The sequence below is a fragment of the Lissotriton helveticus genome, chromosome 7 (genome assembly GCF_964261635.1).
Source record: "Lissotriton helveticus chromosome 7, aLisHel1.1, whole genome shotgun sequence".
Lineage (NCBI taxonomy): Eukaryota > Metazoa > Chordata > Amphibia > Caudata > Salamandridae > Lissotriton > Lissotriton helveticus.
This window is the reverse complement of record NC_136068.1, coordinates 1171126515-1171143610: the sequence shown is the minus strand read 5'-3', so window position 1 is coordinate 1171143610 and position 17096 is coordinate 1171126515. Positions and strand designations below refer to the sequence as shown.

Here is a 17096-nt window from a genome sequence, read left to right as displayed (position 1 = left end):
TTATATACAAGAATAAAGTATTTAACAACAGTAACTAAAAGGGGTTATGATTTTCAGGTTCAAAACTGTTAGCTTAAGGGTGACATCATACAACTGCTCGTTTAATGATGGACCAGGTGAACCAGATCCGAAGAAAGCACAATGTGACTTCTAATTCATTTTCATTAAATGCAAAGGTGAAACATAAATTAGCGACATTTATATGCTGTGACCATTTCTACCCTTGTTAACTCATCAATAAACAGAACTGTGCACAGCAATGATGTAAGTCAGTAAACAGGGGCAGCTCCTCCTCTAAGATCGATCAGCATCGCCCACTGCTCTTTAGCAAGTGAAGAAGGAAAAATAAAATTATAAGAAGCCATTGTGATTATCATTTTATTTTTCCACGCTTGCTCAGATGGTTATGGGCGGGGTGGGGCTGGGCTGTGTCAGAGGAGCAAAGGACTAGTGGTGGCACTCTGTAAGTGTTCATGATCATTTGGCCAGCCGTTTTGGGCCGGCCAAAGAGTCATGCGCACTTAGCATGTTCTCCACCAGATTGTGTTGCACAGTCTGGGTGGAGAACATGCCCAGGTTCCCAGTACCTCCCTGAGAACCACGGTGCTCAGACCATTCACAACACTGCTAAAAGCAACATTGTGATTGGCTGTGGAAGTCTGGAAGCCTGGGTGCTTCCTGTTCTTATTTCCTGCCCTTAGAGTCCTGGAAGCGGGCGAAGAGGACTGAGAGGTGGTGGCTGAGAGACGGGTAAGGGATTTTTTTTTAATTCATTGCCTTCCCCCATGACCCCCCCCCTCACCGCCATTAAGTAGCAGCTGCTGCTGGCAATGACTCCAGTTGCTGCCTTCGAGGAGCTCATTTGAGAACATTTCATTGCCTCCAGACACTTGTTGGTAATTCTCTTCCTGCCCAGCGACTTGAATTTCCCTCTTAACTAGTTAGATGCACAGCTCCTCCAAAAGCAGTAGGATAACTCTGAGGAACTTGTAGGTGGTAGTTTTTATGAACACTTGGCGCCTCACACTCAAATCTGTAACTTTAGCAATTATGCAAAATGCTCTCTGCATATGCAATGTAGCTCTCTGAATTGAGTGCATAATTTGCAGCATTTTAAAAGTCCATGTCTCTTATACAGAAAAATCCCCTAGGTTTCAACATATGTACCCTGAAACACTAAACTCTCAAATCGCAAGATTATTGGACCCAGATATTGTCACTGGATCTGTTTTTTCTTTATTTTCTTATAAGTATGGCAAAGGTACAATAAGAAGATTCAATTAAAGAGAGAGTGGCTTTAGGCTGTCTTCAGCCATTGGGATCTAGGTGTTTTTATGATTTGCCATTGCTTGCATGGGCATCATGGATATGCCATGTCATGGATGATTACATTGTGCCATTTGTACATTTTTAAGTATGGGGTATTAAATAATCACGTTTTAGACTGCAGATGCAACTTGACGTATTGTGAGTAATTGAGAGAATGTGTTCTTAGTTAGATTTACTTTGACAACGACATTCTAAGTAATGCTTTTTACTTTCATTGTTTAAAAAGTGATTGTTGTTTGGATCCCTTAGCCGGTAATAATATTTAGTGTTATTCACTAATTGCTCTTATGTGTTCATTTGTTTTTCTTAGCTATCATTATCACAGGTTGGGTGTATTGTTCTATTGTTTACAAAGACATGTGCACAATTAAACTCTCTTACAAATGCAACCGAAATTCTGTCACTTTGACAAAAGTTTCCCCAATACCCTATACCACTATCAGAGACATGTAACACAACACAACACTAACCCACATTACACATATCCATAATCCCATCAAACCCCCCTCTCTTTTCATACCAAAAATAGGCAGCTATACTCTCTAACGACTTCTAACAGACCCCACTCAAGCCTCAGCAACCCTTTACTCATATCATCCTCCTACAAGTCCCCTCCTCCTTTTACCAAAAATTCATAAACAATCACTGCTTACACTCTACTTCACCCCAAATACTACCTTTTCATGCTACCAAAACAACTACAAACACTCATAACCCCTATTCATCTCCACACACTCATTAGTTATATTACCAAACACAAACTCCTCAAATACACAATACTGTTCCACGTGCTTTTCATCCATTGCACAATTCAGAGCTTTAAAACATGACCCACATGCTCCACCACCACCCCTCACACACACCTTCCAACTTCAACATACATAAATGACAAACAACACACCCCTGTTCAAAACTGTGAATCTCCTTATCTATTACACAACAAGACTACACCACAAAAACAACTGCACAGCCCACCATCTCACTCTCAACCACTGTCCCCACCACCCACGCACACAGACTCAACAAAATTCCTTCTAAGCCTGTTGGATGATAATACCGATATATACAAACACTATTGTTATTCTAATACAGTTAACAACATCACCAATAGTTCACCTACTACAAACCAAAATGATACTACTTACTCTTCCAGGAAATAAACTCACAAAGCGACCAAAACACAATCCCTAAACTGCAGACTAATAAATGCATGATCCTGTTCTAAAAACAAGCATCACATTTACGACCTACTCACAGACACACAACCTGACTTGCTCTTCATAATCGAAACATTATTGGAGGATGACTTGGCAACAGTATTGCACAAAGCTGTTCCTCCAGGCTATCAAACTCTCACACATAATCGCATAGGAAAAAGAGGAAGCAGGCTAGCTGTTATATTTGAGGAAACATTAAATCTCACCACTGCTGGGGCTGTATTCATACAAGGTTGTAAGGCCCTCATCACCAGATGCAATCCTACACCAACTTTCTCATATAACTTCTCGTCTTTACAGACCACCCCCTAGCAGCATTCACATCACACAATTTCTAACCTTCTGACAATACGCATCCTAGGTTACCTAGACATGAGATTTGGTAAATCTAATATGACCCATCCCAAAACTATCATCACTAACCTAGACACACTGAATCTACATCCGATCATCCCAAATCTGCATTCATCGCTGGATACATCCTAGATGTCATTTTTTCCAATCCAGAACTAGTCACTTCCCAAAGGATTACTTACGCCAGTCATGTGGTCAGACTACCATCTGGTAGCTTTCCAACACAATGCACCACAACTCTCCACACCTAAGGCCACCTTACCAGCAAGCACATATCGACCTTGGAACAAACTGAATATTAAAGACATCGAAACACTACTAACATCCAACACAGACCTGGACACAATATATTCAGTTAAAAAACTCAATGAGTAACTCCTGCAATATTTTGATATCCTAATTCCACTGATAACAACAAAACAGGCCAAAAGAAAACATACACCTTGGGTGGATGCAGAGCTAAAAAAGGCAAAACAACAAATTAAAGAGCTGCATTGCACCTGACTCAAAACAAACAACACTCAAGAAAAACTTTGCCTACACAAACACAACAGAATATACAATTCTTGTATTAAAAAAGGAATTAAAAAGCTACTATTGAAAGAAAATTCAGAATGTAAAATGTGCAAATGAAGAATTTAGTAAAAATTATCGCCAAATTGTGTAAATCTAAATGCCATGAAGGAAACCATCCTTCTTCGTAAGAATTTACTGACAAATTGTCAAAGAATTACACAACCAAAGGAGATAGGTTGGATTCCTCTTTAAACCAAAAGAAAACCACCAGCAGCAACGCTTTTCCAACATTTCCCCGCCACTAGTTAGTTAAAGGTAGGTCTGTTTTTCCATAGACTGAACATTTTTGGGTTTGCTAGTAATAACCTTTGCCTTGTTTGATGAATCTTCACAAAACCTCCCAAAAAAAACAAGTTAATCTACCTCAGCTCCTTCTTGGAACATTTCAGGGTGATACGTCAAGCGGGGGCTGAGAAAAAAGGGGGTTCCAAAACGTAAAACTCCATGCATTTTCAATATATGTCATTAGGCAGGGCTATAGCAAAAACTGCTGAACAGAATTACACCAAATTCGGCAGGAAGGTAGATCTTGGTCCGCAGATTGTGCTTTTTGTAAGAGTGAAAACTAATTATATATTTTGTCAGTTGGGCTTGCAAGAGTCCCACCTGCTCATGCAAAAGCACAAAATCAAAAATGGAGCCTTGTGATTGGTCGATAGGCCCATTATTCCTGTGGGCCTTTACGCTCAAGAGGGAGTAAGAGGATCCCGCGAGCCCCACGAGAGCGAGCTATCTAATTGGCTAGTGGTTGAAATGTTAGCAATGAAATGCCCGTCATTAGCGTTTACTTTGAAAAATCGGAGGTATTGTGGAAATTAAGTAAAAAAGCTATATATAGGGGCAGCAAAAAGGCATCCTGCCCCCTCAGACTGAGAGCAGAGATTTCTAAGGGTTAACTACTGGGAAGAAAATAAATGTATATTTAGTTAGTGCCACTAACTATATCTGCTGAATATCTGTGGTTATTTTTTAGTTTAAAACGCTAATGTTCTCACTGAGAAGCTCACCTAATTATAACGTTACTTTAACCTTTGCTTTTTTTAACTGGATACCTATTATATACATACATACTTATATGTATAACGTTATCATTATATCCATATATTAGTAGATCACTACTTCAGTAACATATAAGATGATGAGTGTATGCTTATACTGGCGGAACGAAACTTGAGGGGGGTCCCCTGCAAAGTTCGTGAAGGGGCCCCATCCGAACTCGATCAGGAGCTTGCCAACCAGAGCACTGAGCTGAGGGGGCCCCCTGGAGCTTGGAGGCCCCTCTGCTCCACGGGGGCTGCAGGGGCCTGTGTTACGCCACTGTATGTTGATTGGTTTACTCCCCTATAATAACATAAATATGTTACAATGTGTAAATATGATTATAGCTATTGTATTTATAAGTGCTTCACTATTGAAAAATTGGGGGACAAATGTATATATATATATATATATATATATATATATATATATATATATATATATATATATATATATATGTGTATATATATATATATATACACATATATATATATATATATATATATATATATATATATATATATATATATATATATATATATATATATATATATATATATATATTTTCTTTTACTGCAGTCCTGAAACAAGGAAGACGACGCCATGTGCGATTTCAACTATGCTTTATTCGTCAAACCGCCATTGGACGCGTTTTGGCTGAACCCAGCCTTGCTCGCCAATGGCGAGGCAGCATTTCCAGCAATCTTTTAACCATCATCAATTTCAAAGTGAAACTACAAGTGAATGAACATAAACAACAGACCCGTAGTTTTTTACAATTCCTGGGAATAAATACATATTGTATCTCGTAGCCAAAATGTTACTGTTATACCCATGTTTGCCACTCAAATTGTAGCTAAATTATGCATATAATAACATGATAGGCAAAACAACTACGTTTAAAACACATTTCGTTATTGTTTAAAACGTCATCATAAACAATAGAAAATGTCTAACATATGATAGGCAAATCTGCTTAGTTAAAACACATTTCATTATTGTGCAAAATGTCATCATGAGCAATAGAAAGTATCTGCCAAATACCAATGCGGCAACGTGTGATGATATCCTTACACCATACGTTCGTTACCCTAGTGGGTATTATCATTGACCGCTCAACATAGCGAGACAAATTTTGTACTGGTACGCCCATGTGGGCAAACAGCCAACCACAGGGTCTTATTATATCATGAGTATATAAAAAAGTAAACAATTTTAATGTGCCCCAGTGGCCACAGTTGGTTACTTATTTCGGGTATCAATAGTGCAAATCCTATTCTAAATGCCAGTACCTTAAATGACAGTGAATTAAAAACTCTTGATTAAAATCCTTGTATACATGATATTGATACAATGATATTACTGATTGCTAAAGGGAAGAGGAATTCCGCTAACTATCTATCATAATTTAAAGATCTGTGTGTAAATATTCTCCAATATTAAGACCACTAGGACTCTTTGAGTTTAATTCAATTATATATCGTGACTCAAGCCTTCTCAAGGTTTTCTCCTGATTGCCGCCCCTTATTCTTTTGGCACCGAATCAATCACAAAATATGTGAGCCCTTTTGCATCTTGGTTATACTGTTCCTTACAGTGACGTGCTACAGGGTCGTTTTTATCCCCATTCTTTATAGCACAAATATGCTGTAGGATACGCTTATGCAACTCTAATGTTGTGTTACCCACATATTTAATTTGCAAGGACATTGCAAAACATAAACTGCATGATCAGTCTTACAGGTGTATCTGCCTCTAATTTTTTTAGGTCTGGGATTGAGTTCCGTTGTGTGTGTCTCCGTGTTCTTGCCATACTGGCACACTTTACACTTTGAACATTTCAGGAAGCCCTGTTTCCTCACTAACAAAGCTGTGCCACTCTGTGCCTTAACTTCCTTAAGTGTGTTACTAACTAGACTCTGCCTCATGGAAGGTGCCCTTCTAACTGTTATTGTGGGATTACGGGGTGCTGATTTGTCCAACACAGGATCATTGCATATCAGTTACCAGTATTTGTTTATGATCCTCCTTCTGGTGGCTTGTTGTGTGCTATATGTAGTTAACAGTCTGAAATGAGTCCGTTGTTTATGTTTCGAGTTATCTTTCTCCCACTTGTTTTCCTTAAAGAGTGCTTGCTCCTTTCGATGTTTCTCTACTTTGCGAGTGCAGTATTAACCCATTCATCTGGATAGTCCCTTTTACTGCAATTCCTTTTCACTCTTAAGCCTTCACCATAGGGAATATGTCTTACTAATTGTTTGGGATGGAAACTGGTTGCACGCAAAAGTGTGTTGCCCGCAGTGGGCTTCCTATACAACTTAGTTTGTAATCGATTGTTGGCTACAAACACCGTTAGGTCCAAGAAATTGACAATGTGTACACTGAGCATATTAGTAAAGTGCAGATTTAAAGTATTGTTCTTTATCTGTTTTAGAAAACATTCTGCCTCTACTTTTGAGCCTCTCAAAATAATAAAAACGTCATCAATATACCTATACCATTGCACAACATTATTGTCCCATACTTCTTGGTATTGCGATTGGATCACCAGCTACTCCCACCAGCCCAAATGCAAGTTCACATAGCTGGGGGAGAAGCAGGTGCCCATCGCTGTACTGCATCTCTGATTAAACAATTCATTATTGAATAGGAAAAAATTGCTGTTAAGACAAATTTCCTCCATTCTAAGTAACATTGATGTATGGTGTAACAATGTCAACGGCCTAGCACCTAAAAAATGCCTGACTGCATTAAGACTATCAGTGTGAGCAATGCTTGTATACAGTGTGGATACATCAATTGTCATCAATAACAAATTGTCTTCCCAAGGGAAATCATAGATTCTTTTTAGGAAGTCCCCTGTGTCCTGTATATAGGACGGTAACGCTTTGACAAAGGTACTCAAAAATTAGTCAACATATTTGGAGGTGTGCTCAAAAGCACTACCTATGGCTGATATTATGGGGCGCCCCAGAGGATTTTCTAGGGTATTAGGGTATTAGATACCCAGAGGGTATCTAATACCAAAGGTTCATAAGGATTTAGAATTATGAACCTTTGGTATTAGATACATAACTGGAATCACTGGTGCATCTACTTTCAAATATAGACATTCCTCCTGACTGATAAAACCTTGCATTTGCCACCCCTGCAACCCAATGTTGTATTGCACATGTGACTCAATCATAATCTCTTTCGTTAAACGTTTTTGGCATGTAGTGTTGTTCAATTGTAGGTATGCCTCTTTTAGGTAGTCCTCTCTCGGCCATAAGACTACATTGCCCCTTGTCAGAGTTTCTCACTATGCAGTTACCATCACTAGACAATTTGTTCACTAATGCATAATAATCTTTTTGCTGTATTGAATTGCTGCAACATTGTTTATTAGTACTCTCATATAGACATTTGAGTTCATTAGTCTCTAGATCATTATACACATCAATAGAGTCCCGGCTGGTCATTGGCATATATCGAGAGACCAGTCTGAAATTGGTTGTTTCAGTGCTGTATAGATCCACACTTTGTTCTGCTGTCATAGTTCCTTCATCACTGGTGGCGAGCCCGTCTGTGCCCGTCTGCGCCTCGGACGGGCCTAGGGCCAGTCGCGCTGCCCATCATACTGTAGAGGCAGGGAGAACAATATACTCTAGAGAAGAACTCCTGGAGGTAGGCAAGACGGGAAGTCCATCGAAAGCCCCGCGGCATCCCCAAGGGCACATCAGGAACACAGAACTGACATGTGGGCTACTAAACACACGCTCGCTTGTAAAACATTACTCGGAAGTGGCCTCCCTCATAGAAGATCTGGGGTTAGACGCCCTGTTCCTAACCGAAACATGGACTAGCGCTGATAATGGGGTAGAATTAGGGTTGGCCTGTCCCTCAGGGTACAATATCCGTCACATCCCAAGAGGGAAGGGCAGAGGAGGGGGGTTGGTGTTATTTTTAAGGAGGAACTGAACTGCACCGCCCTGCATGTAGAGGAGGTTGTGGGGATGGAAATGATTGGCCTCACGTTCCAGGGACGGGGGGTAACCTGCTCACAGGCCTGGTCTGCTATAGACCGCCAGGGAGTGCCACATCCTTTACGGCCTTCCTCGATGTAGTGGTGAGCCTTGCTCTAAGCCATTCCAGAATGGTGATTCTGGGAGACTTTAGCCTGTGGGATAATGGCGCGTTGGGGCCCCATCTGAGAGACTTACTGGATACTTGCAAAAATCTAAATCTGGTACAACTGGTAAACTCCGTGACCCATCAGGGTGGTCACATGCTTGACCTCCTATTTGCCAACCCGCAGGAGATCGAAGTACTAGATATCACTCCGCAGAGTTGGACGGACCACTACCTAATCCACTTTAAAATCTTGGTAGGAAGGATAGCTGGCCCCATCAGTCACTCAGCGGCAGGCCGAACAGGCAGGGAGTGGGAAAAATTGGATAGAATGGATGTCCATTTGACCCTCCCCAATGCTGACATGTTTGATCCCCAGGCTACGGTAGAAGGGAACTATAAAGCCTACTGTGAATTTGTTACGGGAGCTCTGGATAGGATGATCCCGATTAAAAGAATAAAAAGTAGGAAGAAACCATCCTCTCCCTGGTACACGGATGAGTTGAGAATGCTGAGACGGGTATGTAAGAAAGCTGAAAGAAAGTGGCGTCTGAATTACCTAGAGGGGGAAAAACAGGAATTAAAAGCGCTACAGGGGAAATATAAGAAGCTGATTTTGGAGTGTAAAGCTGAGTACTACGCCAATGCCATCCTACAAGCCCCGAACAGCACGAAAGCTCTGTTTAAAATAGTTAGGGAGCTCTCCGCCCCGGCCTGTCTTGGTAATAAGACAACTGCGTCGCAGGACCTGTGCAACAATATAGCTTGCCACTTTACTGATAAAGTGTCAAAGATTGTTGACAGGTTTCAAGGCCAAGATCCCGGTGACCCTGTTCCCGCGGAATACAAGGCGGAACCAACTCCTCTCCAGTCAGCCACTTTGGATAGATTTCCTAGCCTAAATGACTGTACATTTAACAGCATGGCAGATAGTGTATCCTCGGGTTCTCCGGACGACCCTATGCCGGTAAAAGTCTGGAAAACATTTGGTCTTTTAACCCTCCCATGGCTGCAACGCATCTGTAATCAATCCGTCGAGGAGGGAGTGGTTCCGGATGGCTGGAAGCAGGCAGTGGTGACACCCCTGCTAAAAAAACCTTCTCTGGACCGTGCGAAGTTGGAGAGTTACAGACCCATCTCCCTGCTCCCCTACCCGTTTAAAATACTGGAGCGGGCAGTGGGCAGGTCACTCTCCGGCTTCCTGGAGGAAAACCAGAGGCTGGACAGAGATCAGTTTGGCTTCCGCCCAGCACATGGGACGGAGTCCACGCTGACTCTGATGCTGGACAAACTGAGAATGCGGGCCGACAGCGGGAATGTCACGGTGTTAGTGCTTCTCGATATGTCGGCCGCATTCGATACGGTTAACCACTCTATTCTGCTGGGAAGGCTCGAGAGTATGGGGGTGCGGGGATGTGCACTACAATGGATGCGGTCCTACCTCTCAGGACGACAGCAGGTGGTCACATTGACACCCTTCTCTGCTAATAAAACGGCAATAGATCATGGGGTCCCTCAGGGGTCGGCCCCACTCTATTTAACGTATACCTACAGCCGCTCCTCCCCCTCATCAAATCATTTGGGGTGGAGGTAGTTAACTACGCAGATGACATGCAGCTGGCGTTGTCCCTGGAAGGGAAGCACGCAGTCACAATGGACACATTCCAGGAATGTATGCGCCATACAGCTAGGTGGCTCAGGAAGAACTTCCTACAGTTCAATGGGGAGAAAACAGAGGTGCTGTACTGTGCCCCAGCAGGATTAACCAAGCACCTACCGAGGGAATTCAGACTTACCCCGGAGGAGGAGCCAGTGCCCCTGTCTGACACTTTAAGAAATCTAGGGGTCCTGCTTGACAAAAATCTACAAATGGAGTCACAGGCTAATAGGATAGCTGGCGTGTGTTTCGGTCTCCTACGGATGCTGCGCCGGCTCCTCCCGATCCTGCCAGACGACAAACGGTCGCTGGTGGTGAGGAGCATTGTCCAGAGCAGGCTGGACTATTGCAACTCGTTATATCTGGGGGCGCCTCAGTTTGTCATTGACAGGCTGCAGAGAGTGCAATCGGCAGCGGCAAAGCTTGCACTAAAAAGAAATCGCCGTGCCTTATCACACCAAGCCCTACGGGATCTGCACTGGCTGCCGATCAATTAGAGGGTACTATTCAAGTCTATGTGTATGGTATTTAAAGCAACACATGAGCAAGGCCCAGCTCCGCTGCAGGGGTTTTTCTCCTGGTACCCGCCACAGAGACAACTCCGATCGGTTGGTGCAGGTCTGCTGGAAGTCCCAAGAGTCAAGCGGGCTAGGCTGGGGGGCAGGGCCTTCCGGGTGGTTGCGGCGCACCGGTGGAATGAACTTCCCCTGAGCATCAGACAGAGTCAGTCCCTTATGAGTTTCAGGCGTAGCCTGAAAACTTGGCTTTTCCCGCCGACTTGTTAATGCTTCTCTGCGCCCATGATTCTTCTTCATCTCAGTCTGATATTGTAAAATCTAAAGCGCCAGGGTACCCGTAGGGTGACAGTATGCGCGGTATAAAACCTTCATACAATACAATACAATACACTGGACAGTGTTCCTCTCTGCTCACTTTCATTTTCTAGATCTCTTAGGTCTAATATCAGCCTCATATCTTGCACCTGGAGACCATCCTCTTGTGCTGCTGTGCTACGGCTGGAGATTTGTGGCTTTCTTTGTAGTGTCATATAATGCTTTTTTAATTTAAGCATACTCATAAATTTAAAGAGATCAATTCTTGTTTGCACATAGTTCATTTTTGACTCAATGCAATATGATCATCCCAAAGAGAGGATTTTTGTTTCTTTTTCTGAGATAACAATATTGGCGAGATTTATAACGGTGGTGTTATCGTTGGTATTACCCTCATCACTCACTTTTTGGTCTATTTCTTCTTCTCTAATGGCATTTCTGCGCTTTGCCCCCTGCCTCCTCTTGCGCCTCTGCCTCATCCTTTTAGAGGCTTTGGGTTGTTTTGCTCCGGTTGTCGAGGTTTCAGGTTCAAGCGTCTCTCTTCTCATAAAAAACCCATCTCTACAATTACAGACGGAACTGGCCCTTTTGTTTGTCCACTGGGATTCTCATCTGCGCTGGTGTGAGCTTCAGAGCTCACGATGCTACTTTGCTTTGAGTGGGTTTCCACATTGGTCTTCTTGACTGTTAATTTCTGCTGACGCAACAAGTCAAATTTCTTTGCAAATGTGTAAATCTGTCCGTTATCATATTCGCGTTTGTCCCTTGCAAACTTGTGGGCCTTTCATGCTTTTATCGTGGTTTCCAGAGTTTTAATCCGATCCTTCATGTCATCAAAAAACTTGCTGATCTTGTCTTGATCGTTTCCTTAGCCAAAGTGCCATATATTGTATCAATTTCCTCAAAGGTTTTTACGTCTATCAATGTCTGCATACTTCACAAGAATCGCCAACATTCTTCTTGAAGACTCACTTTTGTTATTGGTCCATTCTCGGAGCCTTTCCGGATTTGGGTCCTCGTACGTGCCACTCATATTCTTAAACCACAGGGAGTTCTGTTGACTTCCAAGTAGCGTTGAAGAGATTTTGATTCCCACCACTTGGAAAGTTCAGTTCGCTTTAACTTTTCCAATCGTCTTAACTTAGAATCCAGGCAATTTGCGATTACTGGCCCTTTAATTTTGAAACTCGAAATGTTAGTGCTGGCAGTGGTGTCATCAAAAATCTTTAATGCGGCCTCTTCCCTTTCTTTTACCTCTGCAACTGACATATTTGTTTGTATATGAGCACAATGCTCACAATCCCATCCGCTGCTCTCCTTTGCCAGTAGCAAATACATTGAAACTTAATTTACAGAAAAAACGGAAAGCCGGAGTTTGTAAGTATTTATCCTTGCATGTACACATGGGACCTTATGTAGTACAATTTTATATCTCCTGATTTTTTCCATATGCGTATCATGTTAAAACTCTGTGTATGTATGCCTCTTATGTGTGGTCATGTATCTATGCATTTCAATATTTTCCGTCCACTGCAGATTAAAGAAGAAAATAACTAATCATCCCCAAACCTCATAAATCACCCCTCTGCAACTCATGCTATTCCTCTTTCAAAATATTCCCTAGCGCCACTCTTTGACTCAATCAAAACCTCTTTTACTACCACAAACTCCCAAACAAGTCTTTCTAAACTCTTCCCTCCTCTATCCATCCTTTATCCTATTATCCTTTATCCTATTCATACAACTAATAGGGTCTCTGACTCATCCTAAACTTATTTTACTACTATGGACTCACAAATAATCCTTTCTAAACTCTTCCCTCCAATATTTAAAAAAAATAATTAATGCAGTAAATAGGGAGATATGGAAATGTTTCGAATAAATCACTGTATTTCTTAAATGTTGCAGAACGTGTTGTCTAATGCCTAACATATGCTGTTTGAGATACAGTGGTTTTGATAGAACTATTTTTAAAATCTTTGCATGGTTATACTTCGTAAAATGCTGATTGCCATAAATAGTATGTGGACAAAGTGATTAGTATAAGGTGCACGTTTTCCCTTGGTAAATCGTTACCATCAACAATGCTACATTAATAGACGTTTGGAAACAAATGAAATATGTTATTGACTACACTTAGCCTCCTTAAGGTGATGCTTTCATCTTAAATTTTAGCAATCAATCTCTCAAACCTATCATTGTAATACTTGCCTTCTCCCTTTGAGATCCCAAATGTAACAACATCTCAGGATATACATTTTAACAAATCACTGCATTTTTTATTTACAGTAAATACCAGTGTCTGCTTTTCTGTAATAGTTAAGGCAGCACTCTGTTCACAGCACTGTCTAGGCTCTTTTCCTTAATAACACTCTTCCAGGCACTGCAAATAAGGGCTTCATACATCAGGAATACAACAACATCATCCTTTATTTACAGCACTTTACAAAGTAGCATACATAATACAGTGCTTCATTGACGACATTTTGTGCACCTGTACAGCAGCAATAGAGACATTTTTACTCTACGGAAGCGCCACAAACGGCTAAATCCATGGCAACCATATCATCAAAAACCCCACGAGAAACAGCAAAGAGACACTGCTATAATTAAACCATTTTCTGATAATCAACTTTATATAGTCTACTCAGGAATGGGACACATAACAACAGCTATGACATCTATTTAAAAAATCTGGGTATTTTGTAGGAGGCTTGCTTACCACTGGTAACATATTTAATCCAGTACATTGTGAGTTACAAAAAATGTTTTTAATAGTACAGTGTGTTCAATGTGAGACATTATGTTTATGTGTATTCATGTGTATGCTGTGCATGTGCCTGTGTGGATAAGTATCTGCCTCTTCATGCGTGTACGTGCACATGCACCTGAGTTCTGTCTAAATGTATATTTCTGTATGGGTGTTTTCTGTTAGTACATCTAAACACAACATACAACCTTTAAAGAGGATACACACCTAAAACACGCCAGGCTTGCTGGCCTCATCCAGGCTTGTTTTATATTGATTGGTTGTGAATATTGCATGTTAAAAACGATCATCTGATTTACTAAAAACATTTACATTTGCTTACAAGGTCTATGAAGCACCATTGTATTGTATTGAAAACTGTATATGTCTCATCAAGAGTAATGGAAGATAATAATGTGCCAGTACTGTATATAGGTATGAACTACAACCAGTTCTTAAAGCGGTGTTTTGGTTGTTCTTTTGCAGAGCCTTCACGGTTGAATTTCTTCTACACCCATCCTTCGGACATGAAACCTTGCACCGGAGCTTAATAAACCAACTTGTAATTACTGCTTCTTCATACAAGAACGTTTGAAAAATATAACTGTACTAAAAGCTACTGATAAAATACTTGTGTTTTTTTCACTTTGCACCAGTTATTTTGCAGAATTCTGCCATTTTTATTTTGCTTGACTTCAGGTGAACTAAATTTGACATAACGACAGTACTTCAGTAACGACACCCTTGTCAAGTGAACAATGTTCGTCAATGTTTGTCCACACATTCAGTAAAGGCAACATTGGCCAATTCAGGTGAATTAATGTCGCCTATCCTGAATGCGTGGACAAACTAACAAACATTGTTAACAAGTGTGTTGTTACTGTAGTACTGTCATTGTTAGACTTGCCTCATTATGATAACTATTTTTGAGTCTTGAGAGTCCTAACAGCTATGCTCAGGTAAGCCATTCAGTTTGGCATGAGGCAGGCAGAAGAAAAGATGGATAACTCCACAACATTGCATTATGCTACCCTGACTGCCAATGGCAAAGAGAGTCAATGGTATCTGCATAAACCACAGAGAGTATCAACTTGGCAGGCCGAACACCTCTCAAAAAGACACATTACACTCTCACTGCTGCACTGCAAATGGTAAATTTGTGAAATAGAGGTGGCTGGGCATTTTCAGAACTGGCAAACATATTAGGAAATCTCTTCCCATTAGTATTCGGTGACTTAATGAAAGTCTTTGCATGAGTCAAAACTTGTGTCTTCCTACAGTGTTGTCACTAGTTAGATGTGTGATGGTTAATCTCCATATTTTATCTTTAGCATAATTAAACAAATTAAGTGGCACAGAGATTCTGTGTGTATCTCCTAGGCTAAATTAACCAAACATAATTCAGAATGTATCAACATATTTAGACATGTTTTGAAGGGTAGAGAGCGAAAGTATTTCCGTGTGGCTCGTACAGCGAATGGGAAGTCTTCTCTGGAGGTTCAGTGAATTTGCCGTTTAGCGTTGTTACAGGAGCAATAGGAAAGGAGTAAGACCACAGGAAACAGATGTTGGCTGTCGCAGCAAAAATAGTGCTGCTCTGCCCTCATCTCTAATATAATGCTATTCTGTAGGACAATAAGGAAGTTCTTTCTCGTTAAGAAGGTAGCTGTAAGGTGTAGGTCCCTTCTGAGATTGCGTTTGATGTCCACGTAGTAACGAGAATACTTTAGGTATATATATTTGGCTCCTGAGTGAGCCACTGGTGACATGCTCTGCAACTATAATGGAATGGAGCAAGGGAGACTGATAAGAAAGGAATGCAACTCATGTTATAGCATTTAATTGAAAGGCAGCCAATCATAGATTGTCCTTTTGTGATTTGTGCAACACAAGTTAGATAGATTTACCGTCAAATCCTGCAATGGAAAGATAGGATTGAAGCAGTACGAGTTTAAAAGAGTACTACGAAGCCAGTTTGGGCTGATCATGGAGGGAGATGAAATTCAATATTATTGAAAGAGAGAGACGAGTGGGGTATGCTAAAAGAGGTAGGTCATGTAATAAGAATGCAAAACGCCTTCCTTTACATAGAGAGAATGTCATGGGTTTTGGGATGCTGCTAGCTTTTTATTTGAATTAGTAAATTAAAGGAAAATAAATATTTCAACTCAGACGTTCTTACACGCAAATGGCTGCAATATCAAGTTGGCTGTTTAAGCATCCTAAAGCTTGTCTTTAATGTGTACCAGGTGGTTCTCCTACGTGGTATTGTGGACAGCAGTTTCATCCATATCGACAACAATGAAGTTATCTACACAAGCCTGGACCTAATTCATTAGCATTTGAATGGTGGCAAGCGACTTCATTAATCCAATTAGTTATGGAGTGTGGACCTCTGTGGCATTGTTGTGGCAATCTCCCAGTAGTTCAAAGGCAAATCTCCAGTTGTCATTCTCCCGCTTATTCGGCAGTTTCTCTGATTTATGTATATGGTATTATTCTGTTCTGCATTCTATAATACAGTTAAACCCAGATCTTTGGCATCATTGTAAAGAACCAGAACCACTAAGCAGGACCTGGGCATATTTCTGGGCTCCCGGACATTTGATGCTGCCCTTTACATGTTTATTTAGTTATGAAGTTAAGTAATGCACCACACATTGTTTTATGGTCAATACAATGTATCTTAAAGCATGCATGCAGTCCCAGTGTCAAGGGAATGAAGGCAAACAAACTCTCGATACTGGCTTTAGAGAAAACATGTGAGACCTGCTACAGTTACTCTTAGAAGTCCCTCTGCCTCTCTGATGCCACGTGAGAAGGGAGATTCCCTGCTTCTTCTGAGCCATGTTTACTTCCTGTGAAACAGGCCGGAGAGTGACACCTCATTATCCTCTTCAGCTTTCATATGTATCAGTTCTAAGTGTGACCTTTTGGCATAAAAGTGGTGCCAAATCTGTTTTCAAAATCTTTCGCTATCATAGGACTTCATCTCAGAAGGCAATCTATCCATGTGTATCCGTGCCTGGATAACTGGCTGGAAAAGGAAAGCTATTTCTATTTTTTCAAGACAGACATGCAGAAGGGAGTGACACTTCTCAATCAAATGGGACTCACAATAAATTGGAAAAATCTTTCACATTCCAGAAACGAGAAAGATCTTTCTGGGTGAAGGCCTGGGCATTTAGGGCCTCATTTACAAGGAATTAAGGCAGCGCAGTGCCGCTAGCAAT

General features: G+C 41.2%; 1 protein-coding gene across 3 annotated transcripts in view; it reads left to right on the top strand.

Annotated features, from left to right (window-relative positions):
- The window catches only part of APOH (apolipoprotein H), a 570693-nt gene that overhangs the window by 532626 nt on the left and 20971 nt on the right, over positions 1-17096 (top strand). For 2 of the 3 annotated variants that reach the window (XM_078654313.1, XM_078654311.1), the window contains one exon: positions 14350-14508. In XM_078654313.1, the coding sequence (XP_078510439.1) occupies positions 14350-14414 (65 nt within the window). In that variant the 3' untranslated portion in view covers positions 14415-14508. Of the gene's footprint in view, positions 1-14349; positions 14509-17096 lie in introns of those variants that run through there. The other variant, XM_078654312.1, reaches the window with a different exon arrangement.